Source organism: Apodemus sylvaticus, chromosome 18 (genome assembly GCF_947179515.1).
Source record: "Apodemus sylvaticus chromosome 18, mApoSyl1.1, whole genome shotgun sequence".
In the NCBI taxonomy this organism is placed as follows: domain Eukaryota; kingdom Metazoa; phylum Chordata; class Mammalia; order Rodentia; family Muridae; genus Apodemus; species Apodemus sylvaticus.
Genome location: NC_067489.1, coordinates 31,470,895 through 31,485,288, shown reverse-complemented (window position 1 = coordinate 31,485,288; position 14,394 = coordinate 31,470,895). Strand labels below are relative to the sequence as shown.

General features: G+C 46.7%; 1 protein-coding gene across 1 annotated transcript; it reads left to right on the top strand.

Annotated features, from left to right (window-relative positions):
• The first annotated feature begins 448 nt into the window (after positions 1 to 448).
• On the top strand, positions 449 to 11,978 carry Leprotl1 (leptin receptor overlapping transcript like 1). Its single transcript, XM_052162336.1, has 4 exons — positions 449 to 567; positions 6,485 to 6,560; positions 8,373 to 8,559; positions 9,726 to 11,978. The coding sequence occupies exons 1-4, from the start codon at positions 552 to 554 to the stop codon at positions 9,840 to 9,842; spliced, it is 396 nt and encodes a 131-aa protein (XP_052018296.1). The 5' UTR covers positions 449 to 551; the 3' UTR covers positions 9,843 to 11,978.
• The last annotated feature ends 2,416 nt before the right edge of the window (positions 11,979 to 14,394 follow it).

Sequence of the window (14,394 nt, the reverse complement as noted above, 5' to 3'; positions counted from 1 at the left end):
GTGGGAAGCTTACATAAATACATCGGATCTCGGCGGGGCGCCCCAGCCCCCCATCCCTTTTGTCCCCAAGAAGACAGAAAAGCGCTCAGACTCCCAAGAGGATGCATCTTTATATTCCCATCCATGGCTCGGCCCGTTGAACCTTTCCGGGTGGGGATCCGCATCTCATGGACCCAAGGAGAGAAGCAGAGGCCACCCCTTTCCCGTGTCGCGGACAGGGTGGTGGGAGGTGAAATGGACTCGCTGTGCAGAACGTGAAGCGATCCCGCAGAGATCACGAGCTCCTCGCCCAGCGATCGCGGGGACTTCGGGCCGGTGCTGTCTCCGGAGCCTGACGGGAACCGCAGACCTGCCCCGCACGTCCCCGCTGGCCTCGCAGCTGCGAAGGAAGCAAGCCGGCCCCAACCGGCCTCGCGCGCCCCCACGCCCCCGCGCGAGACGCCGGCGGAAGTGCAGCGGCGTGCACTTCCGGGTGTTGTCTGGCGGCCGCCGCGCGTCTCGGGTCTCCCGGCCACCGCCCGGGTCGTGGAGCCAGGAGCGACGTCACCACCATGGCGGGCATCAAAGGTGGGCCTGGGCCGCGGGCCGCGGGGCCGGGGCCGCGGGGATGGGGCGGGGCGGCGTGGGGACGACCCAGCTCGGCTCCTCCGGCGCTGGCGCTCCGCCCCTGGACCAGAACCGGGCAAGCCGGCCACCGACGCGAACTGCGCGAGTTTGCACCGGGAGACACTGAGGGCTGCGAGCGGGAGGGATGCCCGGCACGGCAAACCGGTGTGGTTTCCCACCCGAGGCACGAACGCGGTCCTCCCTGAAACCTGAGCTCTGCATCCACTCCCCGGATCCCGGTGCACCAGTTTCCCCTGCCTAAATCGAATGCATCTTTGGTGTTTGTAAGGTGCAGCAGAGCCCGGATGCTAACCTAGAGTGCCCCTGGCTTCCTTTCCCCCACAAGTGCACGCTGACACTTTTTAGTTGTGAATTTTTTTTTTTTTTAAGAAAAGATAACGAACACCTTCCTGAAAGGTTACTTGTCTATTCATGCGTTTTCTTTAGAGAGATGTTGCATTCTTTGAAGACTGGGAACGTTGCTCAGTAGACTTGCCCCTGGGGTTAGAAGCAAAGTTTTGTATTTACTTATCAGCTGATCGCTTTGATTTCTTGACCTGCTTTGTAGAAGAGATAACCTAGTTGGAAGTAAAAACAGTTGGGTAGAGTTGCTTCCACCGCGCTGGTAAGGGTGACTTTTGGTTGAGCTTTTTTCCTGGGTCACATTTTTTTGGTGTCTCATTTATTTTCGGTGCAAAAAAAAAAGCAAAAAAAAAAAAACAAAAAACTGTTTCTCATATAGAACCTTGTCAGATGAGCGTCTAGGACACTTTCAGATCTCCTTTTGAGCTATAATAAACCCTTTCAAATCCGAATGTGGATGGAAGTTCTTGTAAAGTGCTATCGGTTTTAGGATGTTGCCTGTGTTCCTCTTCACTCTGTGGTGTCGTTAATGAGGGACTCTTTTAAAAAAGAAAACAGCTTTATAGTTCGCCAAATCTGAGTTAATGTTAATCTGGTGACAGTGACCCCGGGGAAAATTTTACTTTTTAAAGATTTCAATGGCATTTAAAGTTAACAAATTGTTATCTTTATCAAGATATTTCTTCCTGTTGGCCTTTATATTGCCCTTATATTAAGAAGTATTGCTGTAGAGACCATTACCTATTTCTTGAACCAGTTGCTTGTTACTTTGTGATAAATTATGTTTTCTGCTAACTCCCAGGCTGGGGAGCCTGACCCCTTCACCTCTGTCTTTGTAGTCCCAGAACGGTCATCTTTAGAGAATTTTTGCTAGGTAATTGGGCCGTTCCATCCCTGGCCCAGAGGCTTTGGGAGTAGAAACCACACTGCCCTCCATTTCATTTTCCCAATGTTGCATCAGTCAATTACCGTATGAATTCTTAACCTTACTGGTGTGTCACTTAAGACACCACTTATATAAAATGAGCCACCTAGCTGCCGGTGTCGTAAGACTGGGGAGACATGACTGGTTTGGGGAGCACTCTGTAGCAGTTTATTTACGTGTGTCAGCTCGTATCTGTGGTGACTTAAGAGATGAGGTATCACATGCAGATGGTTTTGAACATCCTTTAAATACCGAGTCTCGAATGCATGGAAATACGACCCCAGGGTACCTCCATTTCCCCAAACACTTCTACGGGGCTCAATTTTTGTATGTGAGTACTTGAAGGAAGTTGGATCTTGCATAAATAAACGCATCAGTAATTTTATGGGCCAGAGAGATGGCTCAGCAGTTAACAGAAGAACCAAGCTTGGATCTGAGATCCGAGCGAACATCCCCACCCAGCAGCTCACAAAAGCCTGTGACTCCAGCCCAGGAGTTACCTCAGCAACACACAGACACGCACATCCATAATAAAGTAAACATTTTCAAATGATAATTTTCTTATAATGTTGATATAGTGGCTGTAATAAAAGCTTGAGTTTTAAATATGTTTCAATGCCAGAACCTTATCTTTTGGTTTCTTGACCTTTTTTTTTCCTAAAGTCTTTTAAGTTAACTTGTATTATTAAGTTGTGTATTTGCTTTTTTTTTTTTTTTTTGAGCATTCTGCAGTCCAGGCTAACCTGGAATCCACATTCAACTTGTCTCAGCCTTCATAGTAGAATACAGTGTCTGTCTGTCTGTCTGTTTCTGTGTCTGTCTGTCTCTCACGTTTTGTTGTTGTTGTTTGATACAGGGTCTCTCTGTGTATTACTGACTATCCTGGAACGAACTCTATAGACCAGGCTGTCCCTCAAACTCACCTGCCTCTGCCTCTGCCTCTACCCCTCTGCCCCTCTTCCTCCTGAGTGTGCGCCCCCACCTCCTGGCAGTCTTTCTCATTTATAAAAGGAAGAACGCCGGCGTTCAGTAACAGTAACTAGTTAGTTAGTGGGCTGTAGGGGACACCAGGCTGTTGCCACCCCGCCCCCAGGCACATTCACTCCTTGTTGCTGAGTGTGTAAGCTGGGGCACAGGTGACAGAAGCAGACCAGGAACATTTGGGAAGGAAAGATGTTTCCGAATCATTTAGAATGGCAGCCCGGTGACAGGGCAAGGAGCTGTGTGCAGTTGAAGGCTCGCACACACCTTCCTGTGTTCCTTGCCTGTCACCCAGCTGTCTCCTCATCAGAGATCCCACTCAGGGACCCGCATCCCCACCCCTCACCCTGCCTGCTTGTGCTCATCACTAGACGTTCGTTCTTTAAATCTTTAACGCCCTTCAGAGATCTCACTTTTTCAGTAATTCCTTTGTTAAGTGTTTATTGAGCACCTACTGTATGGCAGGCCCTACACAAAACTCCAAGGCTATGAAATTCATTCTTAAAGGGTTTCTATCTTTGTGGGAGACCATAAATAAGGCCGGTGGACATAAATCCTGTTCTGGGAACAGAAGGCAGTTAAGAAAGTGAAAGTGCTCAGGTCGAAGGGGCCTCAGGAGGCCCCAGCCGCCTCACAGTTGGTGCAGCCTCCTTGTTTACCTGCTGGTTTGTCTGCTTGTTTATTTTTGAGACAGGGTCTCAAGTAGCCCAGGCTAGCCTTAAACTCTAGTTCAGTCTGTAGCCAAAGCTGGCCTTAAACTCCTGATCCTTTCTGCTTCCACTTCCCAACTGCTAGAATTCTCAGCGTGCCCCACCATGCCCTGTCCTTGTTGATTATTTTATGGGCTAGCCTTAAAGCCCATAAATGGCTGCTTATCGGCGTGTGCACGCAGATGGCATACAGTAAATAAAGTGGTAACTTTTTTTTTTTTGGTAAGTTTTAAGATTTATTTATTGATTTTTATTTACATGAGTACATTGTCACTGTCTTGAGACACACCAGAAGAGGGCATCAGATCCCACTACAGATGGTTGTGAGCCACCAGGTGGTTGCTGGGAATTGAACTGCGGACCTCTGGACGAGCGGTTGGTGCTCTTAACCACTGAGCCATCTCTCCAGCCCGGAATGTGGTAACTTTAAAGAGCTGTTTTATTCTCCCACTAGGTGGTGAGCACCCTAAGGTGAAAGCTCTGATTTTATTTCCTGGCATCGCTCTGTCTCCAGGAGCGGGAGCCATGTGGCACACATTGACTGCTCAGTGTATTTGCTGTATGGATAAATAAATACAACAAGTGCAGAGCCTCGTTCCCGTGAGCTAGTCCCTAGCCTTTCATAGATCACCAATAACCACAGTGGCAGACTTGGGTGCCTGTGAGGCACAGATGCTTGAGGTAACATCCGAAGAGAAAGAGTCTTAGCTGGAAGAGAGACAGAGCTGGGCAGGAACGTTGGAGCTTGAGGAAGCCAGTGAGAGCCCCAGTCCCTGCAGTGTGTCTGGCATCAGACAGTATTTCCCATACAAATGGAAAACTGCGGTTGGTGACAGACGTGCACAGAAGGCCTGTAGGTGAAGCAGCTGCCGGTTTCCAGAATAGGAGAGAGGGCAGTGTAAGACCTACAACTGTGGCCTGTGTGGCGGAGTCAGGGGCTGTAGACAGGACTGTAAGGGACAGGAGAAGCTCCCTGTTCTCCTTAGTTACTGCATTCCCCGGAAACCTCGAGTGCTCTGTTTGCTGTTTAAAATGAAATAAACATTCCCTTGTCTCCCCCACCGTTCCTGGAAATATAAACTGTGATGACGTTTGGAACTAAGCATGCTGTGTTCGTGGTGTCCTGACCACTCTCATATTCAGCACGCCAGCTGACCCCGGACAGCCAGGACAGCGTCGACGGCCATCTTGTCAGTGGTAGCAGGCAACATGTGACTCCCACGCCACTGAATTTGGTTTGTGTGCTATAGGGTTTTTTTTTAACGTGGTAAATTTTAGCTCTTTACATACCTTTGGATTTTAACTTTTCTGTTAAGGTTAGACCATAACAGGTTTTTAAAAGCCGGCTAAGTGGCTTACCACTAAACCCAATGACCCAAGTTCAGCTCCCGGAACCCACATGGGCCAAGAGAACAACTCCTGCAGGTCATGATGCTCTGACCTCCACGTGACACACCGGAAATCAATAAATCTAAATCATAAATGTAACAGATCTTACCAAGAAGGCTGTGTGGAAGTCATATTGATCACGTTCCTTTTGGTTGATGTCTTGGTCATTGATTATATACATAATAAAGTTGTTTCTCAGTTTGAAGTACACCAGCCACTTCTGGGGAGCTTCCAAGGTGAATCTTACGGTAGGAGGCATTTTCTTCCTTCTGCGCTGTGGTAAGACAGTGGTACCAGGTCCACACCAGGCTGCACTGTAACCCGACAGCTCTACTAGAACTCAGGAAACCAGGAACAAAGGCACTGTGCTGCTGTAAACTGTTGAAAGACAGGCAGTAACTAACTACAGGCAGGTCGATACTGTGAAGTCTCTCATTTCCTTAAAAAATAATAACAAGGCAGGCATGGTGGCATATACCGCAAATGGAGGTTGGATATCTGTGAGTTTGAGGCCAAGCTGGTCTACATAGCATAGTCCAGCTACACTGTGAGACTCTGTCTAAAAATAATTCAAACAAACAAACAGAAAGACATATAAATAAGCTACACATACTCTGGGGCAGCTTTTCTTTCAGTTTTGTGCTTTTTGTTTCTGTTTTGGTGAGGCTCCTCTGCCCTTCTCCCTTCCCCCTTCTCCCTTCCCCCTCGTGGGAATATTGAGTGTGTGATGGGTGTGGAGGTCTGAAGACAATTTAGAGTGGTTTTCTCCTGTTATTCCTATATGGATTCCAGAAATTGAACTGGCCTTGGGTCATCAACTTAGCGCTTGGCTCATGTATGCACTAAATGCAGTGTCGGGCAGGGACGTTGACTCTCTGGGCCTTAATAGTTCTGAGAAATGGAACCAGTAGTTGGTGTGTGTTAGCAGTAGGTCAAAACTATTGGAAGCAGTCGGAACCAGATGTGATCAGCCTGTGGCTTTCCTCGGATTTAGGAATATTTGAATGTGCACAATAGATATTTGGGATGCAGAGCACACATTGTAGGCAAGGTTTCGCTGTGAATCCCTGGCCAGCCTGGAACTCACTGTGTAGACCAGGGAACCTCCTGCCCCTGCCTCCTTATAGGTGGGATTAAAGGGGATTTATGGAGGTGCTCAGCCTCTGACACGCAGTTCTGTTTTGGGGATGCCATAGAAACTTATTCTGAACCTGTGCAATTGGCAGTTTTGAAGACAGTTCACATTTTGGTTTGCCTTTTGAGACTGGGTCTTACCCTGCAGCTCAAGCTGATCTTTAGTTTGTATTTAACCCTCCTCCTGCCTCAGTCTCTTGAGTGCTGAGATTAACAGGCCTGAGCTGCTACTCCCAATGCGGATGATTCGCTTTTAACCACTTGAATTTTGAGGGGAGGTGGGGTTTCTGACTTAGGGGATTCCAGGTCCGGCTCAGTCTGCTGTGCACTATGGTGGCCTAACTGATTGGTCTCTGGGGCTTTGTTTGTTTTGCAGCTTTAATTAGTTTGTCGTTCGGAGGAGCGATTGGACTGATGTTCTTGATGCTTGGATGTGCCCTTCCGATATACAAGTACGTCATTTTCTTTTCTATTTGAATGTTTAAAGGTAAAATTTTTCTACTAAAGTTTTTAATGTGCTGTTTTCTACTATACGAGAAATTCAGAGAAATGTTAAGTTACCAACATAATCCTTTTCTGAAGATCATCACTTAAAGTTTATTTGTAAAGACACTAGAATGCTAAGGCAGAGAGATTTTTTTTTTGCTGTGGTCTGCTTCTGTAATGACCTGGTGACAGAAACTCAGCTCCGCTGCCTGTGGATAATCCACTGACAAAACCTAAAACATCCTTTACTGAAGATAACATGGGCAGCTTCTGAGCACAGCTGTCGGTAGTTGCTTTCCCTGGAATGGGAAGAGCTTCCTGTTGAGGCATTGTCTCACTCGGTAGCCCAGGCTGGCCTCGCACACAGTTAGCTTGCTCCAGCCTCTCAAGTTCTAGAATTCCAGGTATTCATTACTGTGGCCAGTATAGAAAACTTTATAAATTAATATCTAAGGAACTTAGTTTTCAAAAGACAAATGAATAGAAGTGGACCACAAGTCGCAGAGAGAATTGTGCCGCTAATACGCTCGTGCAAACATACTGAATCCCACTCAACACTACCTGAAATCCACTGGTGAAGATACAGGAAGTGGGCGGGTACTGCTGAGTGTCCGCAGGTGGGCGGGGTTTAGAAAGGACGCGATGCCTTTCTTGGAACTAGTTTGCCAGTATCCTGTATTTCCTTGAACTGGCCCTCCCCTTCTTAGAAAGCCTCATACAAATCCACTCACAAATGCTTGCAATGATACACATAGTTGGGTAAAAACACTGCTGCTCACAGTCGCTGAAGGAATAGCAAAAATGGAAATGATAGCAAAATATGTAATATTTTATATATAATATATATTATAGCAAAGATGGAAAACTGATGATGACATCAAATTCAAGGCTAAATTATGTGCTGAGAGATGGTGTCGTAGATAGAGCACTTGCAATAGAGACATGAGGACCCAAGTTCAAATCCCAAGACCCTGTGTCCTGAAAAATTAAAACAAAAAGGGGAAAAATCTTTTTTTTAAAAAAGAAAACAAAGCAGCTAGCTCTAGCAAGTCCCCAATGTATACGCCATGAAGCCTGTCAGCCTGAAGGATCATGTGTTTCTTGTAAGCATTTTAATAGACTGTTGAAACTGTGACAAAGAGGGGGACAGAGGTGCCCTGTCCCCTTCACACAGCCTCCTCTGCTGCACTCACCCACGCCGGAAAGTGACAGCGGCACAGCACGATTCCCAACAGACTAAACACTATGGTTTTCAATACTGTCTCACGGAATCTACACTTAGAGTTCATCAGTAACATCAGAGAAGGCAGGATGTAAAGGTTTTTGTGTAAATAGTCTTATTTTCAGTATGCCTTCTTATATGCTAAAGCGAATATTTTGGGGCAGGGCCTCAATTTATAAAGCATTTTATCAGTAGACTCTTTTTTTATTTTGGTTTTTCGAGACAGGGTTTCTCTGTGTAGCCCTGACTGTTCGGGAACTCACTCTGTAGACCAAGCTGACCTCAAACTCAGAAATCTTCCTGCCTCTGCCTCCCAAGTGCCGGGATTAAAGGCGTGGCCACCACTGCCGGGCTTCAGTAGACATTTTTAATATTGTGCTGTAACTGAACACAGGATGAACTGTCAACACTTCTCACATGAGCTCGTGGCTTTGTTTTCAAGCACAGCCTGTTTGCTACCCTGTAATGGTCCTCTGGTCTACGACAGGAGCATGGCTAGTGGGTTGCAAGGTGGCATGGCTGACCACACCGTCACTGACCCTGTTTTCTTTTCCAGCCAATACTGGCCCCTCTTCGTTCTCTTCTTTTACATCCTCTCGCCCATCCCGTACTGCATAGCCAGGAGGTTGGTGGACGACACGGACGCCATGAGCAATGCCTGTAAGGAGCTCGCCATTTTCCTCACCACGGGCATCGTGGTCTCAGCCTTCGGACTCCCCGTTGTGTTTGCCAGAGCACATCTGGTGAGTGGCCACACTCTGAAGGCTTTTATACCACACTGATCTTTTTTTTTTTTTCTTAAATGCTTTGTTACATAAAAGAGAGATGGGAGACATTAGGATGTAGAGGGCAGATTAAAACCTTAGCTTTCCATTTGTCCTTGCTGTCAGTCTAAAACTGTTGGAGGACATGGCTGGGGTCTGCGGCCGGCAGGCACAGTAACTGCACTGTGCCTCCTCCGGCCTGCCTGCCTGCCTGCCCTGTAAACCCTAACCAGTGCTTCCCAGCCTTCCGAGTGCTACAACCCTTTAAGACAGTTTCTCTGCTGGGCGGTGGTGGCGCACGCCTGTAATCTCAGCACTCTGGGAGGCAGAGGCAAGTGGATTTCTCAGTTTGCGGCCAGCCTGGTCTACAGAGTGAGTTCCAGGACAGCCAGGGCTATAACCCTGTCTCGAAAAAAGCCAGATCCAAAAACACACAAAAAAACAAAACAACAACAAAAAAAGATAATTTCTCATGTTGTGGAGACCCCAACCATAAAATTATTTTGTTGCTACATGATGACCGTAATTTTGCTTATGAATCGTAACGTAAGTATCTGATATGTAGGGCCTCTGATATGCCACATGGTTGACAACCCCTGACCTAAAATGTAGAAGTGTGAGAAGTTTGTTTATCCTCAGAGGCTGGGAAAGCATGAAAGAGGTCAAAGGCAGACTTGCACTAGAGTCCCCTCCAGCTCCGGGAAGGTGGGGAGAAGGGCCGAGGCTAGCCCCACTTCAGGTGCGGTGCAGGCACCTGCTCCCTCTGCCCCTACCAGAGTAACTTCCTTTGTAAGCAGTAATTGTAGAATCCCCGGTGGTGCTTGAGATGCAGGGGCAGGGTGCATCCTAGATGCACAGGACCCTGGGATGGACCCTCAGGACTGCAGACAGAGCCAAAGGAAGCTACCGTGATCATTCTCGAAACTGAGCCTGTTCCTGAATGACCCTCACCTCCGAACTCTCTACTTTTCAGTCCATCAGTGGCAAATAAAATCACAGAGAGGGTGTGGAGTGTTGTACTGTGAGGTCATCCCAAGCCACGTTACTCACGATCAGGATGGACTGACGCGCAGAGAGAGCATCGGTTCGCTCCGCGATGCCTTTGCTCTGCGCAGCCGCTGACCGTGTCTTTCTTCCTTACGCAGATTGAGTGGGGCGCTTGCGCCCTTGTTCTCACGGGAAACACCGTCATCTTCGCGACCATTCTAGGCTTCTTCCTGGTCTTCGGAAGCAACGATGACTTCAGCTGGCAGCAGTGGTGAGCCGCTCAACTGTAGCCACATGGACTTCTGTCGTCTGCAGGCCGGCCGTGCGCAGGAGAGGGGGCCGCGATGCTGTGGTTGGCCAGCCTTGGGGTGTGCTAGGTGCTCCCTCCTCACTGCTGTACGCCTCCTGTTTCCACGGGGACTTGCTGAGGATTAAAAGGATTTTCTCTTTTGGAAAAGCTTGGCTGGTTTCCCACGTCTCTAGACTATGCTTTCCAGGGTGTCCTGCTGAAGCTAAAATACTTAATGTGTTTTCCCTGTTCAGTTGTTTTAAAATCAGTATGCGATGTTACACATTTTTAAGATGTAATAACCATTTGCATTGGTTTAGGAATTCAGAACTTCTGGCTGTATTATGGGCTAAAATACACATTTTTCTCTAAATATCAGTTAATCTCCATTATAAAACAAATATACATGAGTAAGTTTTCATTCAGTCAGGATGACATCACTCCAGGTGAATGCAAACTTTCAGAGCATTGACATACCTTCTCTACTATTTACTCAGTGCAAAGACAGCTGCATTATACCTCAGGGGGGCGACTGCTCCTGCCCACACCCTCCGCAAGGGTTGCTGGTTTTACTAATGGACAGGTGTTTTGTGAATTGAAGATTATTTTGTGGAATTGCTATAAAAGAGTGTTTTTCTTCTCAACTCTTAGAAGAATTTATGTTAAACTTTAAGGTACAGTGTAAAACAAGTTTGGGGATCCAGTTTATATTCGTGTTTGTCACGATCAAAGCATGTGCGTGGCTGCGTGGGAAGAAGTGACAGTGGAGTTCCCCTGTCTGCACGCCATTGCCATCCGTAGTGACAGGTCTGAGCTCCGTCACCTCCCATGGTTTGGAGGGTGAAAGGAACACTCAGTGGCACAGCTGTGAGTTTGCAGTGTACATACTCAAAAACTTCCCTCTGCTTCCTCCTTTTAACTTATTTTGTACATTGTATATATTAAGTAAAAGAACTTTTCAAATATAGTTTAATAATGTTTAGAAATGTTTGACTACTAGGAAACCAATTGCTATGCCATACACGCAGAGCGCCCCTCCCCTACAAGGCCTTGAAGTGATTCACAAGTGACTTGTTAGCTTTGCAGGTAATCCAGGAACAAGCAGTTGTAGGACTTAGACCACGGTAAGAGAGGTCTCCCAACCGTATAGCGTATGCATTTTAAACACGGTTAAGGCAGGTCTGCTGTAAACCTCTCAGTCATCTGGGCTTTGGTTGGTTTCATCGTGTTGGATCTGCTGTTGTAAGTAAGGTATTTATTGTCCGAATTAATACAGAGTAGCCAAATCCAGCTGCACCACAGCTTCAGACACAGGCCCAACCAAAAACTTTTCAGTGACCAGGCATGACCAAATCGTAGCGGTCATTTGCATCTTCAGTTCTCAGTACTTTACCCAAGAGCTGATTATGAAAATGTTCTCATTGAACCAGCAGTATTTTGTGAGGGCCTTTGTATGTTTCTCCAGTATGCTTACATAAAAAGAAGTGTTCTGCCTTTAGCTGGAAACGAGTAACCATGACAACTGTTTTTTGTTTTTTGTTGTTTTTTTTTTTCTATAGTTTATTTCTCAAAAAACCTAAAAAAAAAAATATGGGAACATGCACCAAGTTTGTTCAGCTTTTTACTAAAGATGCCTAAAGCTGCAGTTTTAATTTTGCTTTGTTTGCCCTGACCCATGTTTTATTACTTTGGCTGTGAGGTGGGAAGCATTATGTCCAAATGCTGCGGCCATGCCGATTTTGGGTTAGACCAGAAGGGGCTTGTTGAGTCACGATGGGGTGGAGCCCCACGGCGGGTGTGCGCATGCTCAGAACCTGCCTGGGTTCCGGAGGGAGCGCAGCAGGTTCCATCTCCGGGCCTCCCTGTTCTCTGCTCCTTCACAAAGGAAGTGCTGAGCGCTTGGCTGTAGGCTCCTTTTCTAGCAGCTGCAGATTCTTTCTGGGTACCAACCTTAGCAGTAGCCTTGCGGGTCTGACAATGACACTGGCTCTCCAGTCCCATCTCTGGTTTCTAGGCTAGCTACTTAAGAGTTTTTTTCCATCAGTATGCGTCAACACATTGTTGTCCTACCGCGGAGAGAGAAAACTTTTGATGATAAAACAATAAAAATTTTAAATATCCATTTTTAGCTTGTGGGTGTTTTCATAATAAAAGTTCAGCTGCTGAAGTGCACTAACCACTTAAGAATGAGACACTGCGCTAGACATGGTGACAAACGCCCATCGCCTCAGGACCTGAGAAGCTGAGGCTAGAGGATCAGAGTCCAAGACTACATGGGGCTCCATGCGACCCTGTCTAAAGAATCAAAAATAGGAATGCGCAGGGCTGGAGAGATGGCTCAGCGGTTAAGAGCACTGACCGCTCTTCTGAAGGTCCTGAGTTCAAATCCCAGCAACCACATGGTGGCTCACAGCCATCTGTAATGGGATCTGACTCCCTCTTCTGGAGTGTCTGGAGACAGCTACAGTGTACTTACATTAAATAAATCTTTAAACAAACAAAAGAAAGGAATGTGCTAGAAAGCAAGCAACTCAAGCCTGCAGGCAGAAAGTGAAACCATGGTAACCACACAGCCCTGGGGCTCTTTGTGGTGTCCCCAGGGCCTGAATTCCAAGGGACAAATGTCCGCTGACCAATCTTAGCAAGGGCGGTGACTGCTGACTTGCTGATGCTTTAGACCCCAGGGTATTTTGTGGACTATCAGTGAGAAGTTCGAATTCCTATTTCTATCCTACAAGCTTGGGACTTTCCTTAGTGAAGATTAGGATCCTGTTTGAAGAACTGTGTCAGCTGGGGGTGTGGCTCTTTGTAGAGCACTTCCTCACTGAACCCAACCCAGGGAAATTAAGTAAATCCCATTGAAAAAGGCAACTTGCTCTTCCAGAGGTCCTGAGTTCAAATCCCAGCAACCACATAGTGGCTCACAACCATCTGTAATGGGATCTGATGCCTTTTTCTGGTGTGTCTAAGACAGCAACAGTGTCCTCACATACATAAAATATTTTTTAAAAGAAATGACAAGGCCATCAAAATGGCTCAGCTAGTAAAGATTGGCAGCCTGGGTTCAATCCTCCAAACCAACATGGCGGGAGTGAATTATGGCTGGAGAGATGGCTCAGAGGTTAAGAGCACTGGCTGCTCTTGCAGAGGACTTGGGTTCACTTCTCAGAATCCATTTGATTGTTCATAACCATGCAATCTATAACATGTTCCCCACACCCTTTCACCCTCCCACGCAACCCAGCAGGCAAGCACACCGGCATAAGACATAAATGCAGGCAAAACTCATACGCATAAATCTTAGACAAAAAAAAAATTTAAGGGAGATAACCACCTCTCAAACTGTCTTCTGATTCCCAAACATTTGCTATTCCAAGTATAACCCCACATACACCAATAACATTTAAAAAGAATCCGGGCAGTGGTGGTGCACACCTCTAATCCCAGCACTTGGGAGGCAGAGGCAGGCAGATTTCTGAGTTTGAGGCCAGCCTGGTCTACAGAGTGAGTTCCAGGACAGCCAGGGCTACACAGAGAAACCCTGTCTCAAGGAAAAATAAAAAATAAAAATAAAAATAATTCATTTTCCATTTTTAAATAGCCATAGCTTGTATTTGGGGAGAGATTGTTTCTGGTGTAAAATTAACCCTAGCATTCCTTAATTGAATTGGTTCCTAATTTGCTTGTGTATACTTTGAAAGGAAAATAAAACACTGTTGAGGAAACCGGTGTAATTAAATGTTCTCACTCAGTTACATAATACCAGTGTCACCTCCTGTGCAAGCGAATTGCCTTGTGAGCAGTGTTCTTCCTGCTGAAAGGGCTCTTACAAATGTAGTCCTTAACTGTCCCGATAATCTAAGATCGTTGGCGTTAAAAGCAAGCTTCGGAACACCAGCCAAAGTCTGTAATCAAATCTTCCTATAAGGTAAGAGGTAGATCTGTGCTTGGTCCTCACAGACCATCATTTCTGGCTCATTAAGTATCTCCTCGCCATTTTAGTTACAAAGTGTTCAGGGTTGAAGGTTTAGTTTTTCCAATCACCGTAAGTGTGTGTGTGTGTGTGTGTGTGTGTGTGTGTGTGTATTTGGGGCGGGAGGGGGGGGGGTTGTGCGTGTGTGAGCTGGTATGCGCCATGACGTCTAAGTGGAGACCAGAGGACAACTTGGGACCCAGGGATTGAACTCCAGGCATCAAGCATTAGGTGTCAGGCACCCCCATCAGCTGGATGGTCATGAAGTTTATAACTATTTTAATTTTTCTCCGGTATTTGTTTTAATTACACTCACCTGTATGTCACAGACATGAGAGGTGGGGAGGGGGGCACCCATGAGTGTGGCTGCCTTCAGAGGCCTAAAGAAGGTATCAGACTCCCTGGATCTGGAGTTCTGAGGTGTTATGGGAGCTGGGAATTGAACTGGGTCCTCTTCAAGAAGAGTCATTAGTCTCAGCTGCTGAGCCCATCTGCCCCGGCTTCTAAATGAGTTTTTGTTGTTTTTCTTGAACTCATAGCCTTATGTTTGCTAAGGAAGCACTCT